The 16,267-nt window shown below is 43.2% G+C and overlaps 2 protein-coding genes across 4 annotated transcripts in view; one reads left to right on the top strand and one right to left on the bottom strand.

Moving 5' to 3' along the window:
• The window catches only part of tfb1m (transcription factor B1, mitochondrial), a 32,273-nt gene that overhangs the window by 10,806 nt on the left and 5,200 nt on the right, over positions 1-16,267 (top strand). The window lies entirely within an intron of this gene.
• Positions 1,676-15,663, bottom strand: LOC117267271 (claudin-20). Of its 2 annotated transcripts, XM_078174997.1 has the most exons (5): positions 15,537-15,663; positions 10,118-10,293; positions 9,605-9,740; positions 6,412-6,462; positions 1,676-5,762 (listed from the first exon to the last, which is right to left on the bottom strand). In XM_078174997.1, exon 5 carries the CDS (start codon positions 5,579-5,581, stop codon positions 4,847-4,849), a length of 735 nt encoding a protein of 244 aa, XP_078031123.1. In that variant the 5' UTR covers positions 5,582-5,762; positions 6,412-6,462; positions 9,605-9,740; positions 10,118-10,293; positions 15,537-15,663; the 3' UTR covers positions 1,676-4,846. The 2 variants fall into 2 exon arrangements, with proteins under 2 accessions (XP_078031123.1, XP_033498947.1); XM_033643056.2 differs by lacking the exon at positions 9,605-9,740.

Genomic DNA, 16,267 nt, shown 5'->3' with positions numbered 1-16,267 from the left:
CACAGTTTCCTGAAGCTCAAGGTGATGTCATCAAAGTAGAACTACAACAATTTACCGATTAGTTGTCACCCATGAAATTAATCACCAACTAATGTGAACATCAATGAATCGGTTTGAGTAGTTTAAATAAAGATAAAAAGTCAAAACTGTCAAACATTTTTTGAGGGATTAGTTTTTGCCTTTAATGATGAGACAGTTTTGAGGCATGGGAGAGAGGCGGGGTTTGCATGCAGCAGGGGGCCGCCGGCTGGAGTTGGGCCCACGGCCACTGTGGCACGGACCCTACCTTTGTACATGGGGTGCCCGCCCTACCTAATGAGCTACTGGGCACCTCCAGATGATTCTTAATTGTGAATATTTTTCTGGTTACTTTACTCCTCTGTGACAATATCTTTTGGTTGTGGATAGGGTTGGGTACCGTTCACAACTGAACCGATACGGTACCGGTACCGGTATCTGGAATTCGGTACCGGTACCAAACGGTACCTTATTTCGGCACTTTGGTACTTTTCGGTTTGAGAACATTTAGGAACAGTGCTGCACATTAACTTTTGTCTGCACATTTTTTTGTCGCCATTGTTGCCGAGTCTGAGGTGTGAGTCATGCGCTCTTGCTCCGCCTCCACCTCAGGTACCAAAATTTGGCACCGATTCATTTTAAGTGAATCGGTACCAAGTACAAAAAGTACAGAGTTTCAGTACCCAACCCTAGTTGTGGACTAAACAAGACATTTGAGGACATCATCTGTGGCTTTGGGGGACATTTTTCATAGACCAAACAACTAATTAATTAATTAATTAATTGAGAAAGTTATTTACAGATTAATCAGCAGTGAAAAGAATCATTAGGCGCAGCCGTACATCAAAGCGCCTGTTGTTTTTCTGCTCAAAACTCAAAGACATTCAGTATATAATCACACAAGACAAAGACAAAACACTGAAGTAGCTGGAACCATTAAATGATTGGACTTTTTGCCTCAAAGAGCGACTCAAACATTTTATTGTTTATCAAAACCCTTGCAGATTATGTCTCTGTTGATCAAGCATTCTCAAGCATCTTCATATTAGTGCTCTCTAGTGAACAAACTATTCACTGTTTCTAAATTACCAAACACATCATTTAGAATTTCAGTACAGAAATGTGTTGTTACTTAGCCAGCATTTAATAATCCGTCATCAGTTTGGCCCCTTAGGTGCATGTCTATCATACACGACCTCTCACTGCATGTTATTCTTCTCTTTTGGTCATCTTTAATCAGCAGTTGCTTCAGGTGTTGTCAGTAAACTCATGACTCTGTGTCAGATACACCTGACAACTGAGATCAGATATTGCCCGTTCCCTTAACCTCCCTTAAGTAATTTTATTCATCTATTACCCTTTGCTATCATCTCAGCGATGAGAGATTGGCAGAGACTGGATGTGGTATTAAAAGAAGAATTCCTTTTTCAAAACCCATCTCCACACAGTAATGTTTTATGGATGCATGTTTTAGTTGGACTGATGCTGCTGTATTCCTGGGTGCTGCGTATGAGCAGCCTGCCTGCCGCACTCAGCACAGCCTGTACTATCCAACAATCTGTAGATCTGGCAGGAGAATGAATGCTATCTCCATCCTTATCATCCCCACACATAAAAGCACACAAGACTCGCACGCAGGCTACATACAGCAGACATGTTGCTTTCACAAAATAGTTTTATTGGTAAAAAATAGAACTACTTGCACAAGCACATTGAGACAACTGTATCAGAACTTGTGAACTGTTAATCATCACAAATATGCTCTGGCAAAGTAAGAAGTGCTAAAGCATCCACAAAAATAAGCTGCAGTTATCAAAATGATAAATCAACGTCTTGGTACAGTATATGCACGAGAGTTGTAACTCTTCAGAACTTTTAGGACCTAGTCACTTTGCACTCTGGCCATTTATAAGCTAATGAAATTGCGTGCTGATGATTAAGCTGCACAGCCACAAAAAAGAGAAACCTCTAGCTCTTGTTTTCCTGCTGAATCCCATCAGACAGAAATTATTCCCTTTTTCTCCAGAGTGCCAGTGGTGTTATGTATTTGTACTGGTCCAGGGAGCTTGGAATGCTCAGCCGTTTAAAACAAACTGCTGTCAAATAAAGTAAAGGTGCACTGAGTCGTCTTCTTATAAAGAAGATATGGTATGAACATGATATTGTATTTTATATTGAAAACAATCTGAGGGAATCCTGATCCCTCAGTGAAAAACAAACACCTTGAAAGCCTAGATACTTGTGTACAGTTGTCACAGACTTACAGTGAACCAGAATTCCTGAAACAACTCTTTTTTTATTGTTTAGAAAATACCACACTCGTGTCTTTCCGACGAAAACTCTCATCCCGGTGAAGTCTTGCTGTGCTTTGGGAAATGAGGAATAAAGAGGATTTAAAATAACCCTCGAAAGCTGCACTGGACTGTACACAAGCATCTAGTTGACTTGAGACTTAGTCTGGCAGAACAAATCACAAATCCATAAAACATTTGCTGATGTATAATTCACGTACAAACAACGCAATAAAAAAATAAACAGAACGAACTCCAGATAGTATTAAAACGTGTCATCATGAGACGATTTTGGCACATTCTCCAAACACATAACGTGTCAGTATTAGTTGATGACATGGCACATTCTTCTTCTTTGTTTATTGCATTGGTTATGGTGCCTGGGCAGTGAGTTATTGTCAGGAGGCCAGTTCTGTCAGCTGTAGTCTGTGCTGGGCAAGATGGCTAAGTCAGGGTGGGTGGAAACCTGGCCCTAGAGGGCTGCCAGGGCCGGCAGTGATGCCCACAGAGATGCCCGTGGCGTGCCGGCAGCAGCCTGCAGGTGGCGAGCTGGGCTTAGCCATCTGCTCTCCCCCAGGAAGCTGCATGTTTATGAGAAAGACGGAGAGAATGTGCAGTTCTATACATCAATGCCAAGGCCTGTCTGAAGCATGAAAACCCCAGATATCCCCCCACCCCCCTCAGTAAAGAGTAGACACACTCTGGAACATTACTGCCTGGAAGCGTAACAGTGCTACTGACATGTTAGTAGGTGGGAGTTTTGTTTATGTGCGCGTGTGTGTTGGGGTGGCCATGCTTTCAGCATGCATCAGCTTTCTCTTGTCAGCAATCACATCTATGTGACATGTGACACATACAGGACAGAGGAAGCAAAGAGAGAAAATAAGAGAGTGACCAGTACGGAAAGGAGGAATGGTGGCATAGTCAAGTGGCTGCAATTTAAGACACTGAGACCTTCTGCAGGTGCAGACTGGTAGCATATGCGCACTGCTGACGCACTTGGAAAACAAGTCACATATGGAGAATGACTCAAACCTTTTTTAGCTGCCTGCCACACAGCTACCCAGTCGACCATGAGTCAAGAAGCCTCTCCTTTTGTGCCTCGTCTTAGCCTCCCCGCCACTGCACCATTAAACAGCCGTTCATCCCTGTGAGTCTACTCGCATGGTATAGACACCATAGCAGGGGGGCAGCGAAGGAGAGCATTTTCCAAAACCTCTGACCATGTAACAGGGATGCTGCCTCATGTCACTGGGTAATAAAGGGGATTAGTGAAAGGAGTGTGAGCAAAGGCTCTGATTAAAGCTTCTGGAGCCATGCCTGGAGAAAAAGATGCCCCCCTAAACAACTTCAGATCACTGAGTGACATGCACATACCCCCAGACAATACACATATTTGAATGCCGAATTCTGTTTCCATGGCAGTGCGGAGGAGGATGACAGGAGTGAAAAGCACATGCAAAGAGCCGGCGTGTCTGAGTGTTTACGGTGTACACAAACACACACAAGAGCATGAGGAAGTGTGTGGGTGTGCATGTCTGAGGGCGTGCAGAAATGGGTAGATGGATTAGGATGGGTAGCTGCAACTTACAGGCAGTATGTTTTTGTCTGGGTGGGAAAACAGAAACCGCACATCAGATAGTCCACTCTGCTTAAGCATTGAATTTCTTTCTATCAATTTCTCTCCATCTCTCTCATGTTTCCACCTGCAGAGAGAGAAGCAGGCAACTGTTTGTCTGCATTATCTGTCTCAAATCCAGCCCAGCAGTCCATGTCTACTCCTCCTTACAGTCCTCTTTGAACAGTTACAGCAGGGTAATGTCTCTACAGCTTTTCAGGCACAGGCATTTTGTGGCTATGTCTCAGTCTTCTACCAGGCATGCCGCTGTATTAATACACAGACAGGCTCCACACAGCATGCTTTAGAGGCAAAATATCAACATCATTCTAGCTAACAAAAATATGACTATTTATTTCAATCAATTCTTTGTAGCATTCTAGTGGATAGGTATACGAAAAACTACAATGGCTTGCTATGAAAAGGTTTCTCAGGCATTATATTGCCTATTTTGTCAATTGAGAGGGTACCAGACGATTGTAAATAGCAGCTAAATGATTGCTTTTTTTTTCTTTCAATTCAAACCTTTGGTGAGGAAAACAAAATCTACACAGAAGGCTTCCTTATTTGCTTAATCCATTCCCCGGGGAACTCTTTCTGTGATTTACTGATGAAGGATGTCTGCATTTGGTTAGCGGCTTCCTTCGATGCTGCAGCACCTTATCCTGGCTCCTTACACATTCACACTGTTTGTTCCAAGGCGCTGCTCAGGGAATACCTCCACTGCTTGTGCTTGCAAAACAGAAAAAGGGAGAAGAGCAAGATAGAGGAGAAGGGAAAATGAATTCAAAGTTGTTGCCCTCCTCTCTTATTTTTTCTCCACCTCCATCTGGAGTGGAGCCTAGTGTGTAGCATAAGCCGCGATGGTTCCCCCTCAGGCTCATCTCCCTTTAGCCGTAGCGTACACAGCGCTGCTTTATTACACATAGTCCTGCAGGCTGTAGCCAGTCTTATTGTCTAATGGGGAGAGAGAGCAGTACTGGTGCTGGAGCTCCTGCTGCTGCTGGAGCAGCTGTTGCTGCTGCTGCTGCTGCTGGAGCAGCAATTTGTCAGGGGGAGGAAGCAGGACCAGGTCCTGGGGTCCATGCCTCTTCCCCGAGCAGGACATACAGAAGATGGACCCCCCAACAAAAAGAAATCCTGCTGATACAAAGGCCACGTACACAGCACCCCCAGGCTCAAATTTATTGCTCTCGGGCACACTGGAGTCCAGGAAGTTGGTGATGACCTCGTTGGTAAACCAGGAAGCAGGCACCAGGCACAGAAAGCCTGCAGCAACAAAGCAGCCACCACTGGCAATTGCGGCGTGCCGCTTGGAACGCCGTCCACCGCCCCAGCGTGTGCATTTTAGTCCCAGGGATGCAAGGCAGAGGCCCATGGCAGCCATCACGCAACAGAGCACCATAGTGGTGCGGGCAGTCTGCAAGTACGCAGGTAGTGAAAGCACCGAATACTTAAGTGTGCAACTGAACATGCCAGTGCTGTACCATGTGCAGTCCATCCACAGACCCTGCATCTGGGAAATCGCTGTGATGATGTTGGAGCCCACATCTGCGCTGACCTTCCAGTTGGGCAGCAGAGTGGCCACCATAGCACCCATGATGCCCAACAGCGCCAGGACAAATCCAAATATCTGCATGCCCGTGGATGCCATGCTCCTTCTCAAGTTGATGCTGCTGCCGCCTCAGCCCTTGTCCTCGCCAGGCAGCATTCACCCAGCGCCAGCTAGGCTCGTCGACCCCACTGCCCAGCCGCCTCTCTCCCCTCCCTTAGTGGTGTACCAGCTGCCAGTCAAATCCCCAGTTCCTCAGCTCCTCAGCTGCGGCTCCACTGGACTGGAGGAGAGAGACGGAAATGAGAAATTGAACTGAGTGGGTCCCCTCTTTCTCCCTCCTCCTTTCTCCCCTCATTCACCTAACACAAGCACAGACTTTTCTGGCTGGAAACAAAGGGGCAGCATGAAGCACGAGCGTTAAGAGCTGGCTCTAGGTAAGCAAAACATTGAGGCTGTTGTGCATGTATGCATTTTCTATGTGCTGCCTTCTCCTTTTCCTTACCGGAGCCCCATAGAGCTGTTATTGGAGAGGGAGAAATGAGTTTGTGGTATTTGCAATGCTCAATAGCTATGTGGACTTAAAGCTGCAGTGCCCTCACTCCACTCATATATACTGTATATTATATCACTTTGATTTCACTGCTGTTTTCCTCATAAACTGAGCCTGCCTTATTATCAGATACACAACATTATCTTTAGGTAAAATACCAGTTCATTATGCAATTGTGTCAGCCGCTAGAATTAAACTTTGTGAATGGGGCAGTTGTTTTTATTACTATTTTCTCGGACTTCCTAGCCGGCGCATTGTGATTTCAATCATCTAAATAAATACGTCGTTCTAGCTTTAAATAAACAGTCACAATAGTCTTATTGTTTGCTGTGTTTTTGATCCAAGGAGGAGAAAAAGCGATGTTGAAATAATCCCTTACCCCGGCTGGTGCAGAGCTGGCGCTGACGCGTCACGTTGTTCGCAGTGATTCCTGTAAACACACACAGTCACACATTGAAAAGACAGCAGGCTGGTGAGGGGGCGAGGAGCGGGATTCAGCCCGGATCACGGGTCCATTCAAGCCATCCATTTTCTCTGCAACAGTGTTTGAGAGGACATCCCTGCTCTATCGACCACACAGGCTTGGCCGGAGCCGGGGAGAAATAACCGTAGCGCTCCGGCTCTCCCTGCCTCTCTCTCTCCCCTCTCTCTTCGCCGGTGTGTGTGTGTGTGTGTGTGTGTGTGTGTGTGTGTGTGTGTGTGTGCTGGAGAATAGCGGTCTCTGCCTCACAACAACTTTATAAACGGCTGAAAATCACTGAACTGCCTCCGACTGCCACTGTGTCACCCTCTCCTGACAACAACCAATTAAACGAATAATTAGCTCACTAACCTTATTTTTTATCGTCCTTAAGGCAGAATGCCATTTACCTTGTAAATAAATAAAAGTAAATAGATTTTTTTTATGGTGAATCATCAAAATATCACCTGGGAAAACATCCATGGTGAGAGTTAGCTAACAAAGAAAATGCTAACGTTCAGTTAATGTCAATTAGCTACCAGTGAGCTAGCTTTCATGTCTAAAAGCTATGACTGTCAGTCTACCCAAAATACAGTTATTTTAAAAAACTCTTATAATTTACCCCTAGATGTGTAACATTAACAGTTATATGTAGAAAGCTTTGGTTTTATTTACTTTTGTGCAAATTTAAGCAGATGTGTCTCTTCACAGAAACAGTGACTAAGCTAACGTTACTCTAAATAACACTAGGCTAATCCCAGGGATACTGTCTTATCAGTTTTTATCGGAACTACTTTTCCTCACAGAAATACACTATAGACAATAAGTTAAAGGAACAGTTCATCAGCTTGTGGTGCTCAAAGCGCCAAAAACATACATTTGAAAAATTCAACAGCAATGTCTCTTTCCAGAAATCATGACCTGGTTACTCAAGATAGTCCACAGCACATGTGAGCAGTTTCACGTCGGAACTACTTTTTTCCTACCAAATACACCTGCCAACCGTATCACTGCGCAGAAGGACGAGTGCATCTACTACTAGCAGCTCAGCCGAGGAGCAGTGTTGTTTATATCTTGCACTGTCATGAGCACAAGCATCTTGTCCATGAGTAGATCTACTCATGCGTGCATCTGTGCACACCTACTTTTGTGTCTGTGGAATATCTTGAGTAACCAGGGCATGATTTCTGAAAAGAGACATTGCGGTTTAATAATGCGGGTAATATTATTATATTTACAATGTGACGTAACACGTTACCGCCCAAAATAAACTGTTTATTGTTTTCATTTTTCCATTCAACTACACTGATCCACACTGATCCACTTCCACCAGTATGCCACCAGAAAAAAAATTCCCCGAAGGTTGTTGTGTGTTGTCATGTCATTCATTATACACTACTTTATAGAAGGGTGCCGGTGATCATGTGCATTATCATGTGCAGTGTGTTTCCATTCATAAACCTACACCGTATCCTGTTCTGCTTTTGCATCCTAAGGCTGCCTGAAAGCAGCAGGGAGAAGGAGCTGACCTCAGGTTTGTTTTTTTCCTCGTCCTGGTAATTGACATATATGGATGATGTTAGTATATTTTGGATGTGTTTCCATTCATGTCTCCTACAACTGCAGAGCTACACCGGCACACAGTCCTGTTCTTATGCAACATTTATTGTGTTTCATATCATAGGCCCACAAATATTTATCTATATCTCAACATTAGACTTTGATCCTCTGCCTGACCCTCCCTCTGTCCAAGGCTATTAATTTATTTAAAAAGATCAAGGCTATTTAACTGTTCTGTATCATTATGCTATTAGTAATATAAGCAGGGGATTTTAATACAAAGTGGTAACCACTGTATGTGAATGCAAGACTGGGTCAGACCTGCTCAGCACTGGATTTGAAATGAACTGTAATAAACTGGAGCTTCTGTGCTTTGATTGCCTGCTGTGACACAACATGACCCTCATCCATTTAAAATCAACATTAATTATTCTGAGCCCCTTTTTATAGAAGTAGTGCAATAAGTACCTTACTACTCTACACAGAAAGTAATATTGTAATGTTAATTATTACTTTCGAATGAAGGTAACTAGTAATATGTATTATATTACATTTTGAGAGTAACTTACCCAACACAGTGGAGTTTTCAAATTTTTTATTATTTAAAAAAATAAAATACAATTTTTGGTGCTTTTAGCACCACAAGACATCTTGTTCCATGATATTCAAGAGGAAGCAGACATATCTATGGCCAATATCTCCAACACCCAGCAACTCACACCAAAACAATCTAGACTGATAAGTAGCACTACAGAAAATAGTAAAAAATATGGGATTTTGGGATGAACTGTCCCTTCAACACATTATTCCAGGGTGGGGTAGCTAAAATTTTCTAATTTATTTCATCTCATTTCTATTTTTATTGTCAGCTATCTGTGTTACCAAACCATAGCCTATCTCCACACTACTAATTAATCATAAGCTAAACTAAAAAGTTGTGCTAAAATTCTACAGTTTCTACAGTGCATACAAGCTGGTGGATTTTAGTCTATTGTTAATATTCTTTATTTAGCCTGTCTGGAGAATAGATTTTTGTGAAAAGAACAGTACAGTACTTAAATGCTAAAAAGTTATGTAATTACAAAATGTGATGTACACCTTCCCATCAAGTCAAAAAAACTAAAGAAACCAAGAATGACAAAAATGGCAACATTGTTAATAATGCGTGAAATTTGGCAGAATGATATTGTTGCTCAATAGGAGGTGGCTATGAAGAGCGACATTATTTTCTTCAGACTTCATTCAGGATGGTGAAAACGGTTCTCGCTGTGTAATTTAAACTAACAAATTAAAACGAAATCCATTACTGGGCAGCACTGAGCTGCTCAGTGATCATAATGCAATACTGCTGTTGTTAGAAGATAAGAAATGTCCAAGATGCAAAGTCTAGATAAGATATCCAAACATAGCCCCACTACACAACTGGGAAGCGTAATCTAATTAAGACAGAAGAAAAATCTGCTATCATTACGACCAGATGAGCTGGTCAGAGTTATGTTGTACGAAGCTTTGTTTGTTTATGTGTCAGTCCAGAGGAGCATGTGTACCTCACCATGCCAAAACTGACCCTCCCTGGGGCATCATCTTCGTCAGGCGTCAGTTAGCAGGAGCCTAAAACTCACAGCTGCGCCCCTGTCTTCCCTCTCCTCTCTGTAGAGGACATACAGGGAGGGAGTGGCTACGGTGGCCTTGATTCATGAATGACAAAGAGGACAAAATGAGAGAGAGAGGAGAGAAAAATCAGACACAACTAATAGACCTGATACCCTTGGAAACGCAGATGTGTGTTGCTGTTATTTTGCTGCATGGGCAAATCGGCAAAAGCAGCCAGCTGCGGGAAATGATTTTGCCTATCCCTCCACTTACAGTATAATGACCAGGCATTGATGTGTGGCCATTACGTGTAGATAGGTTGGTAGCAATTGATTTGTTTAGCTATTGATCTGTTTGTGAAATATGGCCCAGTGCTCTCTCCAGCCATTGTTTTCCCCATAAACTACCCCTAAGAGACCCTTTCTTAAAATGAGATCTGGCCAGCATGCGGGGACAGTGCACACCACATTACCTTCAGTGTGATGTTGGTGTCGACCTTCAACACTGCTCTCTGTGGGCTCTTTGTGGGATACCACTGCAGTGGGGAGAGAAATTCTCCAGTTTTCCACAGACACGCAGTACAGTATGGCGTGTGTGACCTGTCTCCTTGTAACCGATGAGATCCTAAGTGCTGATGCTGGTGTTGTGCTGTGGGGAGTAAGATAAATAAATAAATAGATTATAAAGGGAGAAGATAAAAGGAGTGAAAAAGACGGAAGGAGAGAAGAGCAAAACGCAGTTAACATACGCCCGTGTGTGACTCTGTGATGTGTGAAGATATTGCAGGCTATTATAAGCGTGGTCCCCTTTATTTTATCACCTCACAGCAGAGCTCTATAGCCCCCTTTTTTTTTTTTTTTTTTGCAGCATAGCTCTGAGGCACAGCCGGACCAGCCACGCTCCCTTTTGCCCACACGAGGGGCTTTTATCGTTCAATTTGCATTTTCCTCTTTTATGTCCTGCCTTGCGTAATTGGTTTTCGTGCTCATCGTCTTGCAAAGGCGGCCTGTTTGCAGCGGAGATGGCAAGGTGTCGTGTGATAGCTGTGATGTCGCTGTCAATGCAATCTTGTTGTAGAGCAGGGCCCGGGTCCAGTATCACCTTAGATAATATGTGTAAACCTGTCCAAGGCAAAACACTCGTGACATGTTGCAGAATTACTGCCATGACTTTAATAAAGAGTCTCCTGAGGTTACTTCATTAGGACTGGCATTTATGAGTTTGTGAATATCCAATCAAAACAATTTTCCCATGTTCCCATTTGCTGTTCTGCTGGTCCAGTAAATTTCACATTTTTGGGCAAAGTTCAAGTTTTTCTATGACGAAAGCAACTCCCCAAGGAGCTGATCTTGTCAAAGATTAGGGCTACAGTCATGAGTGTCCTGTGTGAATGCCATGGGCGATTTCATGGGAAGTACGCTGGGCTGCACAGGAAGCCAAAACCCTTCCTCCCCAACCCCTCAAGCAACATCATCCTCCTATATTCAGCATTCAGCAGCATTGACTGCTGCCTTCTCCTCTCCGAGAGGCTGTCTCCCTCCACTGATGTAATGGAGGTTGTCTTCTCAAGGTATTGTCATGATTAATGCAGCTCTTCCCCCCTTTGCAGGCTCACTGTGAGCTTTTCTCTCTTGTATTCCCTGGCTGTATATAGCTTTCTTCCATCTCCCTGCTCTTTCTCAGAACCTGCCATTATGTAAGCGCAAGTGTTGGTGGTTCAGGTAGCACGGTGGCTGGTGCCCCAGGGCCCCTGCCATCTCGTCTTGGTTACGCTTAGAGGGACATGACAAATTACAGCTCACACGCCATTGGGCAAGGACTCACCAAGAAAGAGACATTGGAGGTGGAAAGGGGAGCTGGAGAACCACAGGGCAAAGCTGGAGTAATAGAGTTCCCTGCTGAGCTTTGGGAAGGTCAAACGCATGTAATATGGTAACTCACAAGTATCTTAATATAGATGCAGGGCTATTGTACTCAAGTGGGTCAGAAAAGGTCTTGGGTTTTAGACAAAAGCAGACATGTGACTTTTAGATAGAGATCTCTCATATTTTGCCCTTTTCAAACGCTCTACCAGGGGAATCGGCAGTATAAGATGTCCTTTTACAGTGGAAGTGCAAGGTGTTGTTTTATCAGATTGTTTAGAATACCATATGTAAGGAGAGAAGCAGGTTCAAAGTCTTTTCAAGAGCTTTGATCAGATTAGTCGAATAGAGAGAGACAGAGCAAGAGGAATTTTCATGGGCTTGAGTATAGATCCTTACATAACAATCTAATTTAGAGTCCAAATTAGGGGTAATGATTCCCTCGTTTTTCCCTACTAAATAGGATGGTTTTCCCAAGCCTACAAGACATGATTACCGTCAGAGCATTTCCAGTCTCTGTCTGCTTAGTATGTAAGATCCTTACTGACACCTGGGGAAAGGAAAAGGGGGGAGTGGCGCTCCGAATTTGTCATAGAGGTGGCCAGATGGGGCCACTGAAAATCTTAGGGTGGCACTCCAAAACCAAAAGAACATTACTGAATTTCAGCAATTAGATAATGCTGTTGAAGTAAATGGGCTAATTGAAAACTGTGTCAATAATGAGAGTTAAGGAATTGCATGCTGATATACTTTGGTTTTTATTTCACAGTTAATTTCAGTTTTTATCTGATGTGCATAGACTAACACTGGTACAGTTAGTATTTTGAGTTCCACAACATTCCTGTTTTAATGTGTTATGTATCATAAACTGTAAAAATAATGGCTGTAGCTACCTGTATGTCACCCATTGGTTTGTTGACTCCTGTTTTAAAGCCTCATGTCAGGCATTTCGGCCATCGCCATCTTGATTTTTTTGAAGCCAGGAGGGACCACATCTAGGCGAGAGGCTGGCACTGTGGGGGAGCAAGGGATGGATCTGACTGAGAAGTCAAGGACACTTCCGGTAGACAGCCCATCACTCAAAGCGACCCGCCCTTACTTATGCGTAACTTTAAGCCTTAATAAGATGTAAAGGGGTGAGCTTTGTAAAAATTCAACCCTGTGCAGTTGTAATGAAGGGGGGAATTAGCTATAGAGACTAAAACCATGTTGTGCACAGGGCTGTAAACTAGTGGTGTGCCATGTTCATGATAATACCTGTGTAATTTTTAATATGATGTGAAAAATTCATATTGTGATACTCGCGATATTTGGATTTGTTGACATATTGACGTCATACTGTTACCCACGGCAACAACAAACATGGCTGAAAGCAAAATTATTACAGACTCCGCCTTGGTTCCAAAAAGAGGAGCAGCTTCAGTAGCCTGGAATAAACTGTGGCGTCCTAAATGTTTTATGAACAGCCCCGGACTTCTCAGTCTCTTTTAGGGAGTTACCACTCAGAGCGAAGTCATTTAGCGGCTGAAGATCCCAGGGTAGAATTTTTGTATTTGGGAACTGTTTAATGTGTAATTTGTGGTAGATTTTACTTTGTTGAACTATTAATATTGTATAAAGAATCTGAATCTCACTCTAAATAACCTGTTGTTTACAAACTAAAGAAATGAGAGATCATTTTTGTTTAGTTTTTACTGAATATTTGAAGGCGAACTATTAGGTTGGCATGGAAACCTTTATAACTTATTTTGTTACAACTCTATGTTCTTAAATTAATAAGACATTTAAGACATTGTTGTGTGTGTCATATTGTCAAGAATATCATTATCGCAAAAAATACCCTGAAATAATGTAATATTACTTTGGAGCCATACTGCCCTCCCTTACTGTAAACATGTGAACTTGCCTCTGGGGCCAGCCTCCGGTGGACATTAGTGGAACTGCAGTTTTTGGCACTTCCATATTGGCTTCATTTTTCAGCTCCGGAGGTTACTCCTTGGTATCTATACATGTTAGGTGATTCATTGTTCATCAAGTAGGATGGTTGTTTTTTTTTCCTTAAAAAAGACAAATATACAGCTTTAATTTGAATGAGTACATTGATTGTAAGGGAAAAAAAATTACTGGGAACAAGTCTTTGGAAATGTTGCAGAGACTAATGGGTATCCATAGAACCCATTTTAATTCAGATATCTTGAGGTGAATGTTCAAGGGACCCTTTAAAAATGACCATACAGTTGTTCCCTCACCAAAATTTATCCTAAGTTTAGAGTGGTATTTAGCTCCCTTCCTGTCATGCAATGTCCACATGGTTGGTACAGGTGCTTGCCCTAGGTTGTCTAATTTCCAAAGATATCACTACCCTCATGCTGAGTACCCCACAGCTGCTTAAAGACAGTAATGTCGGCCTCCAATTATTTTTCCCAGTGGGGGGCTGGGCCAGTGGGGGGAGTCAGCAGTTGTTTTAGTGTGGCCAAAGCCACCCGTGGCTCCTCCTTGGGGGCGCCACTGGGCAAAGAAGAGATATTACGGTTGTCAGATAGGGTCAATAAGTCAGTCTGCTGCCCCAATTCAGGATCACCTAGCAGATGCAAAGTATTTTGGGGGGTTTTGGGGGGGAGGGCACGTTCATAGCACCTGAATGGAGGGCCCAGGTGACAGTGCGTGATTTAAGATGGAGTTTCCTTGCATGTTGAGGTTATCAGTGGAAGGATTAATGGCAGGGAGCGGGATATATTCCTGTGGCTCTACCTAGTGAAGCCGTGTAGCAAGGCCATACATAAATCATAGGAGCAAAGTGACTTGGACAAGCTGATGGCTGAAATGCTGCTGCCTGTATAGTCCCAATATCGACTTTTCCCCTTGCTCCTCTCTTAAATCATGAAGTGCAGAATATAAATGGCCTAATTATTCCAGCAGAGAGTGAAATTAAAGACATTCCTTTTTATTGCTTCTTCCCAACAGATGGTGGTCTGATCTTGCATCACCAAAGCACTGATAGAAGCATTTTTTTTCCAATTCAGATATAAAATCCTGACCAGAATCCTAACATGTTCAAGTGACACGGGGAGGGATTGATTGTCATAATACAAGCCTCATGTACTAAAACAAATGATGCAGCCACAGCTCTCAGTGCCCTTGACAACACCTGTCACATGGCCTTTGTATTTAAAATGCATCATAAAAAGGGTTAGTGGATTAATAATGAAGTCATCATGAAGACGCTGAGGCCATTACTGACACTGCAAATCATCCATTAAGTCACTGTTTAATGTTAAATTGTGTTAACATGACAAAACCGACATTAAAATTCAACATTACATTTATCCAGCAGTACATGCACTTACAGCTTCAACTCATAACAACCTTTCTTTCTTCCTCCATGTCGAACCCTCTAACGTCAGACCCAGGAGTTTGAAGTTTCCTCTGCACTGTTATTGCACATAGCAGGGCACCGCAGGGCAGTTGAGACAAAACGTCTCCGTCAGTGCTGTCCCATTAAACACCACTGCGGCAGGAAGCTCAGACGCAGCCAGACATCTCTGGACTACACAGGGATCTATAGATCTGATAAGAGATAGTGCTGCGGTTTACAAGTGCTCCTGAGCGCTACCTCAGTTGTTCGCAGAAAAAGGGGAATCTAAACAGCTCATTAGAAATCCTTTGCGCGTCCTCGGACCACTTTAGTTTTCCTCCCCTAATTATCGACGCCAGCCCCTAGCTGTGGAAAGCAAGAGGCAGCTGTGAGTGAGTCACACAATCCAGAAATACAATCTTCAAGGATGCACGAGGAGCTCCGCAGGGCATATAGTCTCAACAGGAGGGCCGTTGAGCTGAATAGATGTCCTTTTTATTTTGTCTGTGTGTGTGTGTTTGTATGAGTAAGAGGGGGAAACAAGTCTGTGGGTATGTGCCTTTTGCATGCTTGACTTGCCTTTGAATGTTAAGTTAACATGCTGTGTTACATTCCCATTCATGCACCTGCATGCTTCCTTCCTTTACAACTTTTGTCCACTCCCATTTACATACCTGCACATGTACATTATGCAACATCTGTCCTCTCTGTTGTGTGTCTTCTCAGCTTGTATATCCATCAAAAAACATTCCCATTCCACTTCAGATCTCAAATTCTCTTCCACTCAGATGTAGTCTCGAGCTACTTATATCAATGTTTGTTATTTTTTTCTTGATATATTAAGAGTGATTGAGAATCTTGAAGAGCCATCAAAGCCAAAAAGCACTTAAGGGCAGTGAAATGTATTATTATTATTAAGACTATCACTGCTGATGGTTTTCCTCTGAGCCCCATTGTTAGTCTGCTCAGCCAGTCAGAGTACAGTCCCTATCAGTGCTCCCTCGCTAGGGAAGTAAGGCTATTACCAACTATGGAGAGACAGACAGATGACTGCTCTGCTCTGCTGCTCACTGTCTGGCTTTGCCATTGGTCCACACACAGTAGAGTGTCTCTCTGATTGCGCGGTAGCCCCTTAAGCTATAACTTGCAGAACTGAATGCCATCATGTGAGAAACCCTTGATAGATGATGGCCTTGTTTGCACTGCCAACACACACAGATCCAGACATCCAGAACTTGTCTTTTAATGTATTTTGGTTCTTTTGATCCAATTATGGCGTTTAGAAGATAAAGAGAACAGACAATCCTTTAAAGGGTGATGAGAAATAGCGTGAAGAGAGACTGCGTGGATGTATATGTGCATGAAAGTTAAAGAGGGAGTGATGTGAGAACAAGTTAGGCTCTGC

The sequence above is a fragment of the Epinephelus lanceolatus genome, chromosome 15, assembly GCF_041903045.1.
Source record: "Epinephelus lanceolatus isolate andai-2023 chromosome 15, ASM4190304v1, whole genome shotgun sequence".
NCBI classification, from domain to species: Eukaryota; Metazoa; Chordata; class Actinopteri; order Perciformes; family Serranidae; genus Epinephelus; species Epinephelus lanceolatus.
Note: the sequence above shows the minus strand (reverse complement) of the source record. Positions and strands in the feature narration are given on the sequence as shown.

Coding starts and splice junctions, on each gene's coding strand:
- LOC117267271 (XM_078174997.1), bottom strand. CDS start 5,581: ATGGCATCCACGGGCATGCAGATATTTGGATTTGTCCTGGCGCTGTTG.